Raw genomic sequence first — 21,639 nt, forward strand, 5'->3', positions numbered from 1 at the left:
AAAATATCGTGTCCCCGTCTCTCTAACCTTCACTGTACCTCTCCGGGTAGTTCCAACCTGAGCATCGATTTCTCTGATGGTCCACTCCCTCTCCTCTCACATTCCTCCTTCTTTATCCCCCTTTCCGGAGGAAATTACACTGCACTCCCATTTTTTTCTTCAATCAGATGCTGGAAGAACTAAAACAAAACAGAAATTACTTGAAACCCACAACAGAGCAGGCAGTGTTTGAATCAATTCCGGGAGAGGTCACCAACGTGGAACATGAAGCCTGTTCCTCTCTCCACAGATCATGACCAACCTGCTGTGTTTTTCCCCACATTTCCTGCATATAAACTGGGTCCAAAACTGAATATCTGATTCAAAGTAGAGATCCCGACTCTATTTGCCTTGTAAATTAGAGGAACAGCTTCCCATTTTCCGTCAGGGTGATCGGCAACCTGGCAGCATCAACATCGAACTTTCAAACTTCTGGAAATCGTTCCCTGTCACTTTTCCTGTTTAATTGTCTCTCTCCTCCTGATCCACCAGCCCCATCGCCCTCTCTCTTTCCCCTCCTTCCCCACCCTCTCCTTCTGCCCATCCCCCACACACTCCTGAACCACCCTCTCCATCTGACCATCACCCACACACTCCTCCCCACCCTCTCCATCTGACCATCACCCACACACTCCTCCCCACCCTCTCCATCTGACCATCACCCACACACACCACCCCACCCTCTCCATCTGTCCATCACCCACACACTCCTCCCCACCCTCTCCATCTGCCCATCACCCACACACTCCTGAACCACCCTCTCCATCTGACCATCACCCACACACTCCTCCCCACCCTCTCCATCTGCCCATCACCCACACACTCCTGCCCACTCTCTCCATCTGCCCATCACCCACACACTCCTCCCCACCCTCTCCATCTACCCATCACCCACACACTCCTCCCCACCCTCTCCAACTGTCCATCACCCACACACTCCTCCCCCACCCTCTCCATCTGTCCATCACCCACACACTCCTCCCCACCTCCCTCCCTTTACTCTGGGGTCACTTTCCTCTCCTGTCAGATTCCAAAATCTTCTGCCCTTTGTCACTGACACCTCTCACCTCCCAATCTCCACCCCTCCCTCATCAGCTTTTACTCCCCCTTCCTTCCACCTTTCTGCACCAATTTTTTGGCACTTTGTGTGTTACCACCGGCGCCTGTCCCGTCCCCTAAGATTCACCCTGACCTCCCTCTCCCAGTCAGTATCACCCCCACTTGCCCCAGTTACCCTGTCAGTCCCGGTGGATTTACCACCCGGGGGAGCCGGGGAGCTCAGGACCCGCCGCCCGCGGCTGCTGCTGAATCCGCAGTGTTTCTGTTCCGTTGACGGACGCGGTGAACGAGTTAAAATTAATGGATCGATAATTCTCACATCGTGTTTATTTCACTCTCCGCACCGACTGACTCCTGACACCGGTCCCGGGACCCGACCCGTTTACAGACCCGCAGCGGAACCGGAGCAGATTCTCAGCCACTCGTTTTCATATCCAGTCCAGAAGAAAGGATAAAGTTTCTCCGTGAATTTATTCCCAGTGAAGGTGTGGAGATGGGACTTGGTCTCGGCGTTGTAAAATGAAACTGTCCCGGACTCGTAACTGAGATAAACTCCCACCCTCCCGGGGATGGGACCGGCAGGGAGACGGGACACAGGGGAGGTGTAAACCCACATCTCGTCATCAACCCGCGCGATGGTCCAGAAACCGGTCTCCGGACTCAGTGTGACCCCTCTCTTCCTCTCCACAGACTCTGCGGCGACTCCCAGACACCAGCGCCGATTCCCCATCACCTCCACCTCCCAGTAATGTCTCCCCGATGTGAATCCCTCCGATCCCAGCACACAAGCCCAGACTGTGAACCTCTTCCCGGTGTCAGGGAGATTCCTCCGGGTCCCGGTCCATCTCACACTTTTCCGATCCTCAGACACCTCGAGCCGCGGATGCGCCGTTTCCACATCCAGGGTGACAGAGACTGGGGTGAGAAGCAGAGAATTAGAGAGTCCCCGGGGATCGGGGGGAGACTCGGGCAGCGCGTCCCCGGGGATCGGGGGAGACTCGGGCAGCGCGTCCCCGGGGATCGGGGGAGACTCGGGCAGCGCGGCCCCGGGAATCGGGGGGAGACTCGGGCAGCGCGGCCCCGGGGATCGGGGGGAGACGGGCAGCGCGGCCCCGGGGATCGGGGGGAGACTCGGGCAGCGCAACCCCGGGGATCGGGGGAGACTCGGGCAGCGCGGCCCCGGGGATCGGGGGGAGACTCGGGCAGCGCGGCCCAGGGGATCGGAGGGAGACTCGGGCAGCGCGGCCCCGGGGATCGGGGGAGACTCGGACAGCGCGGCCCCGGGGATCGGGGGGAGACTCGGGCAGCGCGGCCCCGGGATCGGAGGGAGACTCGGGCAGCGCGGCCCCGGGGATCGGGGGGGGGAGACTCGGGCAGCGCGGCCCCGGTTACCGGGGGGGGGGAGACTCGGGCAGCGCGGCCCCCGGGATCGGGGGAGATTCGGGCAGCGCGGCCCCGGTTACCGGGGGGGGGAGACTCGGGCAGCGCGGCCCCGGGACCGGGGGAGACTCGGGCAGCGCGGCCCCCGGGATCGGGGGGAGATTCGGGCAGCGCGGCCCCGGTTACCGGGGGGGGGGGGGGGAGACTCGGGCAGCGCGGCCCCCGGGATCGGGGGGAGATTCGGGCAGCGCGGCCCCGGGACCGGGGGAGACTCGGGCAGCGCGGCCCCGGGATCGGGGGGAGATTCGGGCAGCGCGGCCCCCGGGATCGGGGGGAGATTCGGGCAGCGCGGCCCCAGTTACCGGGGGGGGGGGGAGACTCGGGCAGCGCGGCCCCGGGAATCGGGTGGAGAATCGGGCAGCGCGGCCCCGGGGATCGGGGGGAGACTCGGGCAGCGCAGCCCCGGGGATCGGGGGGAGACTCGGGCAGCGCGGCCCCCGGGTTCGGGGGGAGATTCGGGCAGCGCGGCCCCGGTTACCGGGGGGGGGGGAGACTCGGGCAGCGCGGCCCCCGGGATCGTGGGAGACTCGGGCAGCGCGGCCCCGGGGATCGGGGGGAGACTCGGGCAGCGCGGCCCCGGGAATCGGGGGGAGACTCGGGCAGCGCGGCCCCGGGAATCGGGGGGAGACTCGGGCAGCGCGGCCCCGGGGATCGGGGTGGGGGGGAGACTCGGGCAGCGCGGCCCCGGGATCGGGGGGAGACTCGGGCAGCGCGGCCCCGGGACCGGGGGGGGGGGGGAGACTCGGGCAGCGCGGCCCCGGGGATCGTGGGAGACTCGGGCAGCGCGGCCCCGGGGATCGGGGGGAAACTCGGGCAGCGCGGCCCCGGGAATCGGGGGGAGACTCGGGCAGCGCGGCCCCGGGAATCGGGGGGAGACTCGGGCAGCGCGGCCCCGGGGATCGGGGTGGGGGGGAGACTCGGGCAGCGCGGCCCCGGGATCGGGGGGAGACTCGGGCAGCGCGGCCCCGGGATCGGGGGGAGACTCGGGCAGCGCGGCCCCCGGGATCGGGGGGAGATTCGGGCAGCGCGGCCCCAGTTACCGGGGGGGGGGGAGACTCGGGCAGCGCGGCCCCGGGAATCGGGTGGAGAATCGGGCAGCGCGGCCCCGGGGATCGGGGGGAGACTCGGGCAGCGCAGCCCCGGGGATCGGGGGGAGACTCGGGCAGCGCGGCCCCCGGGTTCGGGGGAGATTCGGGCAGCGCGGCCCCGGTTACCGGGGGGGGGGGGAGACTCGGGCAGCGCGGCCCCCGGGATCGTGGGAGACTCGGGCAGCGCGGCCCCGGGGATCGGGGGGAGACTCGGGCAGCGCGGCCCCGGGAATCGGGGGGAGACTCGGGCAGCGCGGCCCCGGGAATCGGGGGGAGACTCGGGCAGCGCGGCCCCGGGGATCGGGGTGGGGGGGAGACTCGGGCAGCGCGGCCCCGGGATCGGGGGGAGACTCGGGCAGCGCGGCCCCGGGGATCGTGGGAGACTCGGGCAGCGCGGCCCCGGGGATCGTGGGAGACTCGGGCAGCGCGGCCCCGGGGATCGGGGGGAGACTCGGGCAGCGCGGCCCCGGGAATCGGGGGGAGACTCGGGCAGCGCGGCCCCGGGGATCGGGGTGGGGGGGAGACTCGGGCAGCGCGGCCCCGGGATCGGGGGGAGACTCGGGCAGCGCGGCCCCGGGATCGGGGGGAGACTCGGGCAGCGCGGCCCCGGGACCGGGGCGGGGGGGAGACTCGGGTCGCGCGGCCCCGGGGATCGGTGGCGACAGGACCCTTTCCCGGGGTTTTTTCCAAACGCAGTGGATGGACAACCGGCATCTTCCCGAGGTTTTTCCTCGACCTGGAGGATCAACAAACACAAAATTCTGGAGGATCTCAGCGGTCAAGCAGCGTGTGATAAGGGAGATGTCCAGTCGGTGTTTCAAGCCAAGACATTACCTCAAGATCGGAAAGAAAGACGGGAGATAGCAGTGGAAACGGGTGTGAGGAAGGGGTGGAGCAACAACTGGATCCAGATGAGGATGGGGTGAGTAAACACTGGAGGCATTTAAAGAGGCAGAATTCATCCGTGCCGACCAACTCGCTTGAATGAACTCGTTCCATTTACCTGTATTTGCCCATTATTCCTTTAACCCTTTCCCACCCACGTACCTGTCCAGATGTCTTTTAAATCATTGTAACTGTATCCACCTCTACATTTTCCTTTAGCAACCTCCTGAGCTCCAGGAAAAAGACCAAGAATATTCAGCCTCTCCTTATAACCCAAACTCTCCAGTCCCAGTAACATCCTTGTAAATCTGTTTTATACCCTCTCAGTTTAATGACATCCTTCCTGTAGAAAGATAACCAGAACTGTACAGGGTGATCAAAATCATAAAGACAAGAAAGTCTGCAGATGCTGGAAATCCAAAGCAACACACAGAAAACCCTGGCCCAAATCATCAACTGTTTATTCAAATCCATAGATGCTGCCTGACCTGCTGAGTTCCTCCAGCAGTTCGTGTGTGTTACTCTGCTCCAAATGTGGCCTTCCCAATGTCTTGTACACTCATAACGTGACATCCCAGATCCTGTACTCAGTATTCCGACTGATGAAGACAATCACCTCCTGGTCTCTCTGTTCCACAACACTCTCCAGGGCCCCCGATTGATGTGTAAATCCTGTCCTGGTTTACCTTCGAAAATGCAACACCCACATCTTTCTGAATTAAAATCAATTTCCATCCAATGGCCCAGAGACCCAATTAATCAAGAAGTTGTAATCTTGGATAAACCTTGAGCAACAGGGTGATGTAGTGGATAACACAATACTGTTGCACCTCGGGGCATCCCGGAGTTCAGAGTTCAATTCCGACACCATCTGTAAGGAATTTGTACTTTCTCCCCGGGACCTTGTGCATTTCCTCCGGGTGCTGCTGATTCATCCCTCACATTGGGGAGGAGTGGACAGCGAGGAAGACCATCATTTCTTGCAGTGGGATCTGGGGCAGCTGGGAAAATGGGTTGAAAAGTGTCAGCTGGAATTTAATGCAGACAAGTGTGAGCTGTTGCTCTTCGGTAGGACCCCAGTGTCGGTCTTTCACAGTGAATGGTCGGGCACTGAGGACTCTGTTCCACAGCAGATCTGGGAACACAGGTCCAGAATACACCGAAAGTGGTGTTACAGGTAGATGGATGTTATGTTGAAGTAGTATGAGACCTGGGGCCGTCTAATTTGGGATATTGTGTACAGTTTTGGTCACCTACCTACAGGAAGGATGTAAACAAGTTTGAAAGAGCACGGAGAAGATTTCCAGGGATGTAGCTGGGACTGGAGGACCTGAGTCATAAGGAAAGATTGAATAGTTTAGGACTTTATTCCTGTAACTTAGAAGACTGAGGGGAGATTTGATAGAGGTATACAAAATTATGAGGGGTATAGATAGGGTAAATGCAAGCAGACTTTTTCCACAGAGGGTGTGTGGGATTACAACCAGAGGTCATGGGTTAAAGGTGAAAGATGAAAAGTTTAAGGGGAACATGAGGGGAAACTGATTCATTCAGAGGGTTGTGAGAGTGTGGAACCAGCTGCCAGCCCAAGTGGTACAAGCCAGCTCGATTTAAACATTTAAGGGAAGTTTGGACGGTACATGGACGGTCGGAGTTGGAGGACCATGGTCCCGGTGCAGGTCGATGGGAGCAGGTAGTTTAAATGCTTTGGTACAGACCAGATGGGCTGAAGGGCCTGTGCTGTTAGTTTCTATCACTCTGTGACGCTCGTACAAAGACATAACGGTTTGTAGGTTAAATGGTCATTGTACATTGCCCCGTGATTAGGCTGGTTTTAAATAGTTGGGGTGCTGGGTGGAGCGGGTCATTGGTCTGGGACGGCCTGTTTCACACTGTCTCTAAATAAATAAATAACCTCTTCACTGTCCATGAAACCACCAGTTTTAGAGTCCTTCACAAACCTACTAAACACGTCACCTACATTCTCTCCAAATCATTCATATGAATGATGTAAAACAGTGGACCCAGCACCGATCCCTGCAGAACAACCACTGGTCACGGGACTCCACCCAGACAACTCTGCATCCTATTGCAGATCGTACTGTATCCCATGTGATCTAACTCTCTGCGACCTTGTCCAATCCCTCGCTAAACTCCATGGAGACGACGTTTACTGCACTTTCATTGGCTGTAATTTATTTATTGAGATACAGCACGGAATAGGCCCTTCCGGCCCTTTGACCCCCACCACCCAGAAACCCGATTTAATCCGAGCCTGACCATGGGACAAGTTACAATGACCCCCACCACCCAGAAACCCGATTTAATCCGAGCCTGACCATGGAACAAGTTACAATGACCCCCACCACCCAGCAATCCCTGATTTAATCCAAGCCCGCCCATGGGACAAGTTACAACGACCCCCACCACCCAGCAACCCCTGATTTAATCCGAGCCTGACCATGGGACAAGTTACATTGACCAATTAACCTGTCAACCAGTACAGGTTTGGACTGTGCAACTAGAGCACCTGGTAGAAACCCACGTGGCCATGGGAGAACGTACAAACTCCTGACAGGCAGTAACAGGACATGAACCTGGGTCGCTGACAACATAAGGATGTACCTGAATGAGAGAGAGGCTGAGACCCTGTCAGAGTCTGCTAAGTTAGCAGACGAGTCTGCTTTAATCTACAAGGTAAAGTTTTTCCCGAGCAAGAGCTACCAAAGGAGTAGCAGGGATAACAAAGGTTACCCACCGGCTAAACCAGGGAGTAAACCGGGGACTAGTGATAAAAGTCAGGAGTAAGGGAAGCAGTCAAAAGAAAAATTTCCCAGTTTCAAGTGTTACTTTTGTGGGAAGCCTGGTCATGCGGCATCCAATTGTTTTGCTATGAAAAGGGATAAACGGACAGGGAGAGAGAAAACCCCAAATGCCTGCGTCCAGACGGTTAAAACACCGCTGAAGAAGGAGGGGTCTGACTGAGTTCAACAGGGACTTGAGAGATTTATTTCAAATGGGTTTGTGTCTGTGAAGGAGGGATCAACTCCAGTTCCAGTGAGAATCTGGAGAGATACTGGAGCTTTTCAGTCACTGATATTAAAGAGTGTTTTGGAGTTCGGTGCTGAGATGGAGATTTGAGAGTCGGCGGCGTTGAGAGTAAGTGTTCAGCACAGACTGGAAGGGCCGAGATGGCCTGTTTCCGTGCTGTAATTGTTATATGGTTATATGGTGGTGAATATTATCAAAGGTATTGGAAAGGGGACTGAGACCGTGCCTTTGCATAAGATAATTCTGAAATGCGACTTGGTATCTGGACCAGTCACAATAGGGGTGCGGTCTGAACTACCGATAGACAATGTTGATCTCGTACTCGGAAATGACCTTGCAGGTGGGGATGTTTACCCAGCAGTTCAGCTAGCCAGTGAGCCTGCTGCTGCTGACAGCCCGCCCATAGTTGCTGATGTGTATCCCGCCTGCGTAGTCACTAGAAGCATGTCAGAAAAGGCTGCTGATGCTAATATTGATTTATCTAGACTTTCCTACTGTCCCTAAACCAACAGGACTTAGAGGGTAGTAAGGCTGAGGAGAGTAAGGAGGATGAGAAAGACGTCTTTGTTGAGGAGGGAATTTATAGAAGAACTAAATAAAGATCCTGAAATTGTGGCTTTAAAAGAGAGAGCTCTCTCTGAGGATGAAATTCAGAAAGAGTCAGTGGGATATTACCTTAAAGATGGGGTGTTGATGAGGAAGTGGACATCAGCCACCGTGCCTGCAAGTGAGGATTGGGCTATTGTGCATCAGGTAGTGGTTCCAAAAGTTTACAGGGCTTAAGTTTTAAACCTGGCCCATAAGATGCCTTAAGGTGGACATTTCGGAGTAAAGGAAACACTGCACAGGATGATGAGGGAATTGTATTGGTGTAACACGAGGAAAAATATTGTTAATTACTGTAGAGGATGTCATACGTGCCAGGTGGTGGGAAAACCTAATCAGGCCATCCCTAAGGCACCACTGCAGCCGATACCTGCGTTTGGTGAACCATTTTCCAGGGTCATAGTGGATTGTGTAGGTCCATTGCCAAAAACTGCAGCTGGTCATCAGTACTTGTTAACAATTACGTGTGCTGCATCTAGGCTCCCTGAAGCCGTGCCTCCAATAGTCTAACCATGTCAGCAACTTCCCTATAATACCACGGGCTCTTAACTTGGGAAACAGCCTCATGTGTGGCACCTTATCAAAGGCCTTCAGAAAGTCCAAATATACAACATCCACTACATCCCCTTTATCTATCCTACTTGTAATCTGCTCAAAGAATTCCACCAGGTTCGTCAGGCAGGATTTTCCCTGAAGGAAACCATGCTGACTTTATACCATCTTGTCCCGTGTCACGTCGTCCTGTGTCACCATGTGCTCCATCAACTCATCCTTAACAACTGACTCAAATGTCTTCTCAACCACTGAGGTCAGGCTAACTGGTCTATAATTTCCTTTCTGCTGCCTTTCTCCATTCTTAAAGAATTTTCCACTCCTCTGACACCATGCCAGACTCCAATAATTTTTGAAAGGTCATTTCTAATGCCACCATAATCTCTAATGCTACATCTTTCAGAACCCTAGGGTGCAGTTCCTGTGGTCCAGGTGACTTATGTACCTTTAGGTCTTTCAGCTTTTTGAGCACCTTCTCTCTTGTAATAGTAACTGCACCAACTTCTCTTCCTTCACACACAACATCAGGCATACTGTTAGTGTCTTCCACAGTGAAGACTGATGCAAAATAGTCATTTAGTTCATCCGCCATCTCCTTGTCCCCTGTTATTAATTTTCCTGCCTCGTTTTCTGGCCGTCCCATCACCACTCACATTTCACTTTTATTTTTAACATATGTGAAAAAACTTTTACCATCCACTTTGATATTATTTGCTAGTTTACCTTCACGTTTCATCTTTTCCTTTCCAATGATTTTTTTTTGTTGCTCTGTTTAGGTTTTTAAAAACTTCCCAATCCACTATCATCCCACTAATTTTTGCTTTGTTGTATGTCCTTTCTTTTGCTTTTACAATAGTTTTGACATTCCTTGTCAGTCATGGTTGTACCATTTTACAATTTGAGTATTTCTTCATTTTTGGAAGAAATGAAAACATAATCACGTCCTGCAGCTTCCTCATTTCCCCAGAAACACACACCATTGCTGCTCTGCTGATATCCCTGCCAGCAGCTCTTTCCAATCTACTTTGGCCAACTCCTCTCTCATACCACTGTAATTTCCCTTACTCCACTGAAATACTGCTACATCAGCCTTTACTCTAGTGATCACCAACCTTTTTAATCCCAAGCTCCCCTACCTCGGTCATAGTCAAAGGTGACATCGACTCCCAGATTGATTAGTTACACACATGCACACTGGGGCAGAAAAGACCAGAAGTAAAACCCCGGAACCAGGAAGTAGAAATAATGTATAAACACCCGGGGTACACACCCTGTTTTGCACCGCGGACCGGTTTAATATTGACAATATTCTTGCCGACCGGCCGCCGGGGAGGAGACCGGAATACAACGATACTCGATACAACGTGACCGGAATACAACGATACTCGATACAACGTGACCGGAATACAACGATACTCGATACAGGTTCCTTATGTCCAGTCCATTCCACAATTTAGTTTTTGCGGCTCTCGGCACTTAGCTTTTGTCCCACTTGCTCACGTTTTCTCCTCTCAAAAAACTCAGCGGGTTTGTCTTTAAGTGCGGGGTGCTTGGAATCAAGGTACCAAAGCAGTTTTGAGGATTTCATTGCCTCATTAGACAGCCTCCAGGCCCAAACTGCGGCCTCCACCTGCCCACCCGCCGCCAGACACCCTGACCGGGTGCGGCTGGTCATGGGTGGGGTGAGAGGACAAGGTCAGGGCCGGAGGTCCCAGTGCCGGTTCCAGTCCGGAGAAAGCGACAGAGCGGGGAGTGTGACAGTGCGCCCGCATGCCTCCCTTGTAGGATCTATCGGTCGACAAAAGTTTGTATCAGCAGATCGCAGCGAGGTAGCTGCTCTGCTACTTATGGAACCCTGAGCCCGAATTAGATCGTCTGTGAATATTTTAGCACCGGGTTCCCCACGAACAAAACAGAACAAAACCCCGCCACCCAGAAACAATCTTTCAACAGTATTTGTGTATTTGTTTTTTAATTTTTTTCGGGATCTACTGGGAAAGTCTCAAAGATCGACCCGTCGATTGTGATCAATGGGTTGGCGACTGCTACTTTACTTTCTCCCTATCAAATTTCAAGTTAAACTCAATCATACTGTGATCACTGGTTCCTCAGGGTTTTTTACCTTCAGCTCCCTAATCGCCTCTGGTTCATTACATAACAGCCAATCCAGTATAGCTGATCCCCTCGTAGGTTCAATGACAAACTGCTTTAAATGCCATCTCTTAGGGATTCAACAGATTCACCCTTGAGATCCATTATCAGCCTGATTTTCCCAATGGACCTGCATGTTGAAATCTCCCATGACTACCAGAACATTGCCCTTTTGACACAGCTTTTCTATCTCCTGTTGTAATCTGTGGTCCACCGCCCAGCTCTGTTGGAGGCCTGTATATAACTGCCATCAAGGTCTTTTTAACCTTGCTGTTTCTGAACTCAACCCACAAGTATTCAATATCTTCCGATCCAATGTCACATCGTTCTACTGATTTGATGCCATTCTTTACCAGTGGAGCCACTCCACCCCCTCTGCCTACCTTCCTATCACTCCGATATAATGTATAACCTTGGACATTCAGATCCCAACTACAACCATCCTTCAGCCACAATTCAGTGATGGCCACAACATCATACCTGGCAATCGGTAATCGTGCAACAAGATCATCCACTTTATTTCTTATACTACATGCATTTAGAGACAACAGCTTGAGTATCGTATTTGTTATCCTTTCTGATTCTGCATTCCTAAAGTTTTGATACTCAGCCTGTTGGCTGCAACTGAGTTCCATCACCTGTCTGTCCTTCCTGACAGTCTGACTGCAGGCTATCATTACCATTTTTACCATCCGTCCTATCCCGAGTCCCTTCATTCCAGTTCCCACCCCCCTACAAAATTAGTTTAAACCCTCCCCAACAGCTCTAACAAACCTGCCCGCAAGAATATTGGTCCCCCTTGGGTTCAGGTGCAACCCATCACTTCTGATCAGGTCATACCTCCCCCAGAAGAGATCCCAATGATCCAAGAACCTGAAGCCTGCCCCCTGCACCAGCTTCTCAGCCACACATTTACCTGCCAGATCACCCTGTTTCTACCCTCACTGGCACGTGGCACAGGCAGCAATCCAGAAATTGGTACCCAGGAGGTCCTAATTTCTGGATTAGAGAGAGGCAAGAGTGGATATCGGACTGCTGGAAAACAATGCTGGAGAGGTAGTAATGGGGGACAATGAAAGCGTGGATGAACTGAAGACGTATTTTGCATCAGTCTTCACTGTGGAAGACACTAGCAGTATGGTGGAAGTTCCAAGTGTCAGGCGACGTGAAGTTAGCATTACTAGAGAACAGATTCTTGGGAAATGGGAAGATCTTTAGGTAGCTGTCACCTGGACTAGATAGTGTACATGCCAGAGTTCAGAAGGAGGTGGCTGAAGAGATCGTGGAGGCATTTGTAACGATCCTTCAAGGATCACTAGATTCTTCAATGGTTCTGGAAGTATGGAAATATGAAAATGTCACTCCACTGTTCAAGAAGAGAGAGAGAATAAAGGAAAGTCTAGGCCAGTTAGTCTGACCTCAGTGGCTGGGAAGATGGTGAAGTTGATTATTAAGGAGGAGTTATCAGGGAACTTGGAGGCACATGATAAAATAGGTCATGGTTTCCTCAAGGGAAAATCCTGCCTGACAAATCAGCTGGAATTCTTTGAAGAAATAACAAGCCGGATAAACAAAAGAGAATCAGTTGATGTTGTGTACTTGGATTTTCAGAAGGTCATTGACAAGCCATATTTGGCATCTAATTATGACTTAGTAGTGTCTCATAAACAATCACAAATGAATCTTATGTTTTACCATGTTTAATGCCGCCAACCACTTCTTCCGATGCTATGTCGAGCAAATAGGGGTAATCGAATTTTTCAACCAATAGGGCACCGTCTCTCACTGACAATGTCTGGAAATTATCACTAATCCTGTAAATATTATACATCTAGTTATAAACTGAGCATCAGTGATATTTGAACTATTTTACAAATCCATACAGAGTTTCAGTAAAGACCATGTCCTACCTCCTTTTCCGACGAGCTTCCTCCTGAAATAAATCAAACACAGATCTCAATTGACTGAGACTGACCATCAGCATCCGAACAGCAGGAATCTGAGACAAGTTATTAAAAACTGCTGAAAATTCTCACTTAACTCATTCCCACTAACATGAACGGAGAAAGAGGGACATTGAACCATGGGAGAAAGTACAAGGAATATTTATGAGAATTATACGATAACTGAGAGAAGGAACTCACAGGAGAGACTGGACAGGTTTTAAGATTCTGAATGTATTTGATCGAAAATATTTCTGCTTGTGTGGAGACAATAAGTCAAAGATAAAAACATCAGATGGTCGTTAATAAATCCCACAAGAAATGTTGTGAAGAGAATGTGAACTCACTGCTACAGGAGTGGCTGAAGTGGAACAGCAGAGATTGAATGTAATGGGGAAGCTGGATAAACACATGAGGGACCATGGAGTTGGGGACACTGTTACTGGGTGTGGTGAGTAGGTGGGAGGAGGCTTGTGCACCAGGGAAACTGATAGGAGAGAATGGACAGAAAGTCCTGTCTCTGATGAAAATGGGATATAATCTGAAGAAGAATATTTCTGAAAAACAAAAGACAGTGCAAAATTCTCCAAAACAATGAACCTGATACAAACCAGATATAGATGGTAAATCCGATGTGTAGGTCACATTCTGGAATTCAACCTCAGTTCCCACTGATCAACAGAGAGACCCTCACACCCACTGCACCAGACACACTCACAGTCTGTGACTGCAATGGGATGTTACTCTGAGTCTTAGGGGATATTATACGTGGGAATCACAGAAGTGATCACTGGCTCAGTGCTACGATGAGAGTAAACATTCCCGAGAAGGATGCAGACTGTCCAGCGATGTACAGATGTTATGAGAGGCCGGTTTGGAGACAACAACCCTGAATAGTCAAAACATCCATCTGGTTTCAATCAGTTTACAACTCCAGTATCAGTAAATCCCACACTGAGTTAAAATACATCATTTTGTGACTATTTACTTCTACAGGACCAAACTGAAATCTCTCACCATGAGGAATATGATATTGTCTTGTTGATCCATCTGTTCCTGTAACTTTGAGATTTCCTTGTAGATGGCATTTAAATTCTTTTGAATTACTTGAAGATTTTTCTCCATTGGATTTAGAATCCTCTCCTCTTCTTCCCTGATATCTCGGAGTACACGCTGCTCTTTTTCGGTGATAATCCGGCGCAGTTCATCAAACTGGGATGTGATCTGCGACTGAACACTTTGTGACTGTTCCTGTCGAAGGAAAGGAGAGGCTGGTTTATTATTTGGCCCTGATGTATTTCCTTATGATATGGAAGGGTCTGTCCAGCCCACTGTCATCCAAGAGGACCACAACCTTGCCGTTGGGTTTGGAGGCTTGTGTGCGTCAATGGCCCAAAGAACTCTGTTGGCTGGAATGTGGGCTTTATGCTTTGACTCTTGGTGGGGTCACCCATGCCAAACAGGTCAAAGGGTAGAGGCTAGAGTAAGAGTGGTCCGCTGGTCCTCCAGGTTCATGGGTTCAGCTCAGGGCTAACAATAATGACTGGTAAAACAAAATTGTTACAGAAACATTGCAGAGTCTTTCTACATCTGAGTGCCATGTTATTCCCGAGTCTCCACTCAGGACCTGCATGACCGACAGTAGTGAAAACCGAGAAGTAGCTACTGACATGTTGAATGAAGACATGAACACTGCCGGAGATGGAGGACCTTCATTGCTGTCCCAAACACCAGTGGATTGTCGGCTAAAAGAAGGTACCGGTTACTGAGAGAACGTGCAAACCCCACGCAGACAGCACTGGAGGTCAGGATCGATCCCAGGTTACTGATTTGATCATTCTGACCCAATCTGAACTGGAATTTTCCTGCCGAACAAAAAATCTTTTATCCAATTAAAAACTCGTCCACCAACCCCCCATCTTGTGCAGTTTGTGCATCATGTCATGGGCTTTTTCTATGTCAAAATACACTGCAACTACTGACTCTATTTGCCCGAGCCTTTCTTATTTCAGTCTCTAACCTTATCACTGAGTCTATGGAATTCCTTCCTTTCCTAAAACCACTCTGATAACTTGCCAGCATTCCTCTCTTCTCAAGCTGATATGATAACTTTTCTGTTATCATATTTTCCATGATCTTGCATATATTTGACGTTAATGCTATTGGCCTGTAGCTGGTGTGTTTTGACGGGTCTTTGCCAGGTTTCCTTATTGGAATGACTACTGCTTCTTTCCACGCACTTGGTAATCTTACCTCCTCCCACAATCTGTTGTAAAGATGCAGCAACTTCAAGAGCGCTCCTTAGCCTAGATCTTTTTTAGCATAACATAGGCACACCTCAGGGTAGTGTGATTAGTCTGATACTTTTCATCATTATGTCTTCATAGAGGTACCAGTGAAGATAGGTAGGTCACTGTTTGCGGATGATGGGGCCTTGTGGAAAAGAGGTAGGAACATGGAGCATATAATCAGGAAGCTACAAGGAACAATTGATGACATGGTGGAGTGGAGTTATGATTGAGGTTGCCCCCTAACTCTCAACTCACGTCCTCTTGTATGAATCTCCCCTATTCTCAATGGAAAAAGCCTATCAACATCAACTCTATCTAGTCCCCTCATAATTTTAAATACCTCTATCAAGTCCCCCCTCAACCTTCTACACTCCAAAGAATAAAGTCCTAACTTGGTCAACCTTTCTCTGCACCATAGGTGTTGAAACCCAGGTAACATTCTAGTAAATCTTCTCTGTACTCACTCTATTTAGTTGTTATCTTTCCTATAATTCGGTGACCAGAACTGTACACAATACTCCAAATTTGGCCTCACCAATGCCTTGTACAATTTTAACATTACATCCCAACTCCTAGACTCAATGCTCTGATTTATAAAGGCCAGCACACCAAAAACTTTCTTCCCCACCCTATCCACATGAGATTCCACCTTCAGGGAACTATGCATCATTATTCCTAGATCACTCTGTTCTACTGCATTCTTCAATGCCCTAACATTCACCATGTATGTCCTATTTTGATTATTCCTACCAAAATGTAGCACCTCACACTTATCAGCATTAAACTCCATCTGCCATTGTACAGCCTACTCTTTTAACTGGCCTAAATCTCTCTGCAACCTTTGAAAATCTACTTCATTATCCACAACACCATATCATCTGCACACTTACTAATCCAATTTACCACCCCATCATGCAGATCATTAATGTATATGACAAACAACATTGGACCCAGTACAGATCCCCGAGGTACACCACTAGTCACCGGCCTCCAACCTGACAAACAGTTATCCACCACTACCCTCTGGCATCTCCCATCCACCACTGTTGAATCCATTTTACTACTTCAATATTAACACCTAAAGATTGAATCTTCCTAACTAACCTTCCGTGCGGAACCTTGTCAAAGGCCTTACTGAAGTCCATATAGGCAACGTCCACTGCTTTACCCCCGTCAATTTTCCTCGTAACCTCTTCAAAAACTTTAATAAGATTTGTCAAACATGACCTTCCACGCACAAATCCATGTTGACTGTTCCTAATCAGACCCTGTCTATACAGATAATTATATATACCATCTCTAAGAATACTTTCCATTAATTTACCCACCACTGACGTCAAACTTACAGGCCGAGGTTTACCCTGAGAACCCTTTTTAAACAATGGAACAACATGAGCAATACACCAATCCTCCGGCACCATTCCCGTTTCTAATGACAAAATATTTCTGTCAGAGCCCCTGCTATTTCTACACTAACTTCCCTCAAGGTCCTAGGGAATATCCTGTCAGGACCCAGAGATTTATCCACTTTTATATTCCTTAAAAGCATCAGCACTTCCTTCTCTTTAATTGTCATAGTTTCCATAGCTTCCCTGCTTATTTCCCTTACCTTATGCAATTCAATATCCTTCTCCTTTGTGAATACCGAAGAAAAGAAATTGTTCAAAATCTCCCCCATCTCTTTTGGCTCCACACATAGCTGTCCACTCAGATTCTCTAAGGGACCAATTTTATCCCTCACTATCCTTTTGCTATTAATATAGCTGTAGAAACCCTTTAGATTTACTTTCACCAAAGCAACCTCATATCTTCTTTTAGCTTTTCTAATTTCTTTCTTAAGATTCTTTTTACATTCTTTATATTCCTCGAGCACCTCATTTACTCCATGCTGCCTATATTTATTGTAGATCTCTCTCTTTTTCCAAACCAAGTTTCCAATATCCCTTGAAAACCATGGCTCTCTCAAACTTCTAACCTATCCTTTCAACCAAACAGGAACATAAAGATTCTGTACCCTCAAAATTTCACCTTCAGATGACCTCCATTTCTCTATTACATCCTTCCCATAAAACTAATTGTCCCAATCCACTCCTTCTAAATCCTTTCGCATCTCCTCAAAGTTACCCTTTCTCCAATCAAATATCTCAACCCTGGGTCCAGTCCTATCCTTCTCCATAATTATATTGAAACTAATGGCATTGTGATCACTGGACCCAAAGTGCTCCCCAACACATACCTCTGTCACCTCACCTATCTCATTCCCTAACAGGAGATCCAATACTGCCCCTTCTCTAGTTGGTACCTCTATGTACTGCTGCAAAAAACTATCCTGCACACATTTTACAAACTCCAAACCATCCAGCCCTTTTGCAGTAAGGGCATCTCAGTCTATGTGTGGAAAATTAAAATCTCCCACAATCACAACCTACAAATATCTGCTATCTCCTTACAAATTTGCTCCTCCAATTCTCGATCCCCATTAGGTGGTCTATAATACACCCCTATAAGTGTTACTACACCTTTCCCATTCTTCAATTTCACCAAATGGTCTCCCTAGACGAGCCCTCTAATCTATCCTGCCAGACCACCGCTGTAATATTTTCACTGACAAGCAATACATCACCTCCCCCTCTTGTCCCTCCTATCCTATCACACCTGAAGCAACGAAATCCAGGAATATTTAGTTGCCAATCACTCCCCTCCTGACACCATGTTTCACTAATAGCTACAACATCATATTTCCAGGTATCAATTCATGCTCTAAGCTCATCCTCCTTTCTTACAATGCTCCTAGCATTAAAGTAAATGCATTTAAGAAATTCTCCACCTCTTCCTCTCTAGTTATCTCTGACAGTGCAAATAACTTTACTATCTTCTTTTTCTTCCTTCTCCCATACATCTGTTCCTACAGTCTGGTTCCCCCACCCCCACTGTATCTAGTTTAAATCCACTGGAGCCTCTCTAGCAAACCTACCTGCAAGAATATTTGTTCCCCCTCCAGTTCAGATGTAAGCTGTCCCACCTTCCCTGGAAAACTGCCCAATTATCTATAAATCTGAAGCCCTCCCTCCTGCACCATGTCTTCAGCCACGTGTTGATCTGCACTATCTTACTATTTCTAAACTCACCTGCACGTGGCACTGGTAGCAATCCTGAGATTGCTCTCCTGGAGTTCCTGTCCTTTAACTTGGCACCTAGCTCCCTAAACTCACCTTTCAGGACCACCTCACTCTTCCTACCCACATCATTGGTCCCTACATGGCCGACGACATCCGGCTGTTCAACCTCCCTCTTGAGAATATTGAGAAGTCGATCCAAGATATCACGGACCCTGGCACCAGGGAGGCAACAGACCATCCGGGATTCTCGATCTCTTCCACAGAACCTCCAATCTGTCCCCCTAACTAATGAATCCCCTAACACCACTGCTCTCCTCTTTTCCCTCCCTCCCTTCTGAGCTGAGGGTCCAGTCTCGGTGTCAGAGACGCAACCACTGCAACTTGTCCCTGGTAGGTCGTCCCCACCAACAGTATCCAAAACAGTATACTTATTGTTGATGGGAACGGCCACAGGGGTGCTCTGCTCTTCCTGTCTAATCCCCTTCCCTCTCCTGACAGTCACTCAGCTACCTGTCTCCTGACTCTTAGAGTTGACTATCTCCCTGTAACTCCTGATTTTTTTCTGCCAAATGATCCGAAGTTCATCCAGCTCCAGTTCCCTAACACTGTTGGTCAGGAGCTGCAGCTGGATGCACCTTTCACAGGTGTAGTCATCAGGGACAGCTGTGCTCGCCCTGACTTCCCACATACTGCAAACGAAGCACTCAACTGCCCTAACTGCTGCCTCCATTACCTACTCCTAATCTAATTAGAGTAATTAAAGGAGCTTACCCGGCCTTTCCTCACCTGGAGTGAAGCTCGTACTCAGCCTCTGCTCGCTTTTTAAATTCCCCCGCTGATCTCAGAGGCCGTACTTCACGTGCTTGCGCAGTCGTGCCCTGTTCAACCTCCCCTCTGCCTGTTCTCGCCGAACCCTGATTGAGCCAAAGCCAAAGCCCAAACTGATATGTTCAGATTCATCCTCGGTTCCAGCAAGTTTAAAGTCTTCTCACTCAAACATCCGGCAAAATGTACGTTATGAAGTCCTTCAGTCAGTCACAAGAGTTACAGATCAGGGAGGGCAGGTAAAATTTCTACAGGTTCCAGCTCATGTAGGGGTGAAGGGGAATGAGAGGGTGGATGAGTTGGCAAAGAGAGCATTAAAGAAAGAAAATATAGAAATGCACATTAGTATCAGCAAAGCAGAGGCTAAGTGTGTAATCTGGAAAAAATCATCCAAATGTGGCAAGAAAGATGAGACAGAGAGGGGAAAGGGAGGCATTTATATCAAATACAAAAGAGTGTTACAGGTACTAGGGTAGAGAGTGGATACAGAAGAGAGGAAACTGTGTGGACTAGTTTCAGGTTGGGGCACTGTGCACTAAACAAAACATTGTAAATGATAGGGACACACCAGACAGGTTTGTGTGAGGAATGTCAGGAAGAGGAGCCAGTAGAACATGTAATTCTGAGTTGCAGGAAGTTTAGGATACAGAGAGAGATGATGACAATTAATCTAAGGTAATTGGGGGTGCAGGAATTCACATTAAAAGGGTTACTGGGCATGGGTGAGAGGGTACAGGTCTGGGTACTTTTAGCTTTCTTAAGGGATACAGGTTTTTTTTATAGGATTATGATGAATAAGCAGGATTATGGTACTAGGATGGCCAAAGAAGGAAAGATAAAGTGTAGTTTAGGGTATGTGTGTGTATGTGTATGTGTACGGGAGAAGGCATTTCATATGTTAAGTCTATCGTCTGATCCGCACTCCGGAGCAGAAGGTGGCGGTAATGCACCATTAAGCTGGGTGCCAACCGCCGAAGAGAAGAAGATCATCCCAGGTTACTGGAGCTGCGATACTCTGCTATTCTTCATTAAAGGGAACAAGACTGCACAACAATATTGGAAATTCTGCTCAGGAGCCTCACCCGAACTCCAGAAATCTTCTCTTTCTGTTGCTGCTCCATTTCCTGGAAGTCTGCTTGTCTTTTTGTGAGAGAGTCCAAGGAAGATTTAACCCGATCCTGGGAATTAAAGGAGGAATGGATCAGACAAAAAAAGACACAACATAAACAGACGATCGAAAGCGGGTTATTTTTACCTGGTAAATGTTAACGGCTTCTTTAACCGGCATGAAGTTGTGAGACTTGTGTTCCCGCGCATCTCTACAGATCAGGCAGATCAGTGTCTTGTCCGTCTCACAAAACAGCTTCAGTTCTTCCTCATGTTCCTCGCAGTGAAGTTTACTTTCCTTCCCTTTCGGCTTCAGGTGCAGTTTTCGAGCTTTTTCAGCCAGTCTTGCTAACACCCGACTGACCCTGAGGGTGCGGTCTGCAAACTCCTCTCTACATTCCGGGCAGGAGTTTCTCTCCTCCCTTTCCCAACACCGTGTGATACAGGTGCGGCAGAAGTTGTGTCCACACTCCAGTGACACCGGATCGGTGAAGAAATCCAGGCAGATGGGACAAATTACCTCCTCGGTCCAACTCTCGACCTGTCCTTTCGAAGCCATGTTATCTCCCGGTACTTCCTGGTTCAGGGTCCTTTCACTTTCGGGCGCTGCAGAACCCGGCAGTACCGGGCATGTCCACTAGGGGCGCTGCAGACTCGGGAATGAACAACGTTGCTCCAAGTGTTCTCTGGACAGGAATCCCGGCAATTTCCACGTCAGGGTGGGATCAGAAACACATTAAAGAGGTCTGAATATAAATGAACCCGGAGCGCGGAGCCTGGTTCAGTGTAAAGTACAACTGAAAGGGAATTCCTGCTCCAGCCCCACTGAACTCGTGTCCTCATACATTGTCTCCATTCTAAACCCTTCAGGTCAATCCCTCCCAACCCACATCCGCGACACTTCTCATGCCCTCAATCTCCTCAGCAATTTTCAATTCCCAGACACTGACCGCCTCATCTTCACCATGGATGTCCAGTTATAACTTCTATCCCCCATCAAGTTTCTTTCTCAATAAAAGAACAAACCAGTTCCCCTCCAGCTGGAAGGACTGGTGCTCACCCTCACCAATTTTCCTTCCGCTCCTCCCACCTTCTCCAGACTCGAGGGCTATCCACGGGTATCTGCATGAGCCCCAGTAATGACTGTCTCTGTTGGTTACGTAGAACAGCCCATGTTCCAGGCCTTCCCCAGTAATGCTCCCAAATCTTCCTCAGAAACATTAATGACTGCATTGGTGCTGCTTCATGCACCCATGCTGAGTTTATCAATTTCATCAACTTTGCCACTAACTTCCACCCTGCACTTGAATTCACTTGGTCCATTTCAAACACTTCCCTCCCCTTTGCCCATATTTTTGGAAACAAACTGTCAACTGACATACTTTATAAAGCTACTGATTCCCACAGGTACCTTGACTATACCTCTTCCCACCCAGTATCCTGTAACTTTTCTAAACTCCTTCACTTCCACTGAATCTGTTCC

The 21,639-nt window shown here is 49.5% G+C and overlaps 1 protein-coding gene across 1 annotated transcript; it reads right to left on the bottom strand.

The window, feature by feature from the left end:
• Positions 1-1,249: 1,249 nt before the first annotated feature.
• LOC132394674 (nuclear factor 7, brain-like) lies at positions 1,250-21,157 on the bottom strand. The gene is made up of 6 exons (XM_059971043.1): positions 20,305-21,157; positions 20,132-20,227; positions 13,832-14,065; positions 12,782-12,804; positions 12,567-12,685; positions 1,250-2,013 (listed from the first exon to the last, which is right to left on the bottom strand). Exons 1-6 carry the CDS (start codon positions 20,713-20,715, stop codon positions 1,481-1,483), a joined length of 1,416 nt encoding a protein of 471 aa, XP_059827026.1. The 5' UTR covers positions 20,716-21,157; the 3' UTR covers positions 1,250-1,480.
• Positions 21,158-21,639: the final 482 nt, after the last annotated feature.

The sequence above is a fragment of the Hypanus sabinus genome, chromosome 5, assembly GCF_030144855.1.
Source record: "Hypanus sabinus isolate sHypSab1 chromosome 5, sHypSab1.hap1, whole genome shotgun sequence".
NCBI lineage: Eukaryota > Metazoa > Chordata > Chondrichthyes > Myliobatiformes > Dasyatidae > Hypanus > Hypanus sabinus.

Excerpts from the sequence above, each read along its gene's own strand:
- LOC132394674 (XM_059971043.1), bottom strand. The coding sequence starts at position 20,715 with ATGGCTTCGAAAGGACAGGTCGAGAGTTGGACCGAGGAGGTAATTTGT. Across the intron at positions 20,228-20,304 it reads AAGCCGTTAACATTTACCAG|GATCGGGTTAAATCTTCCTT; the intron begins GTAAAAATAACC and ends TTTAATTCCCAG. Across the intron at positions 12,686-12,781 it reads GAAGCTCGTCGGAAAAGGAG|GATTAGTGATAATTTCCAGA; the intron begins GTAGGACATGGT and ends TAATATTTACAG.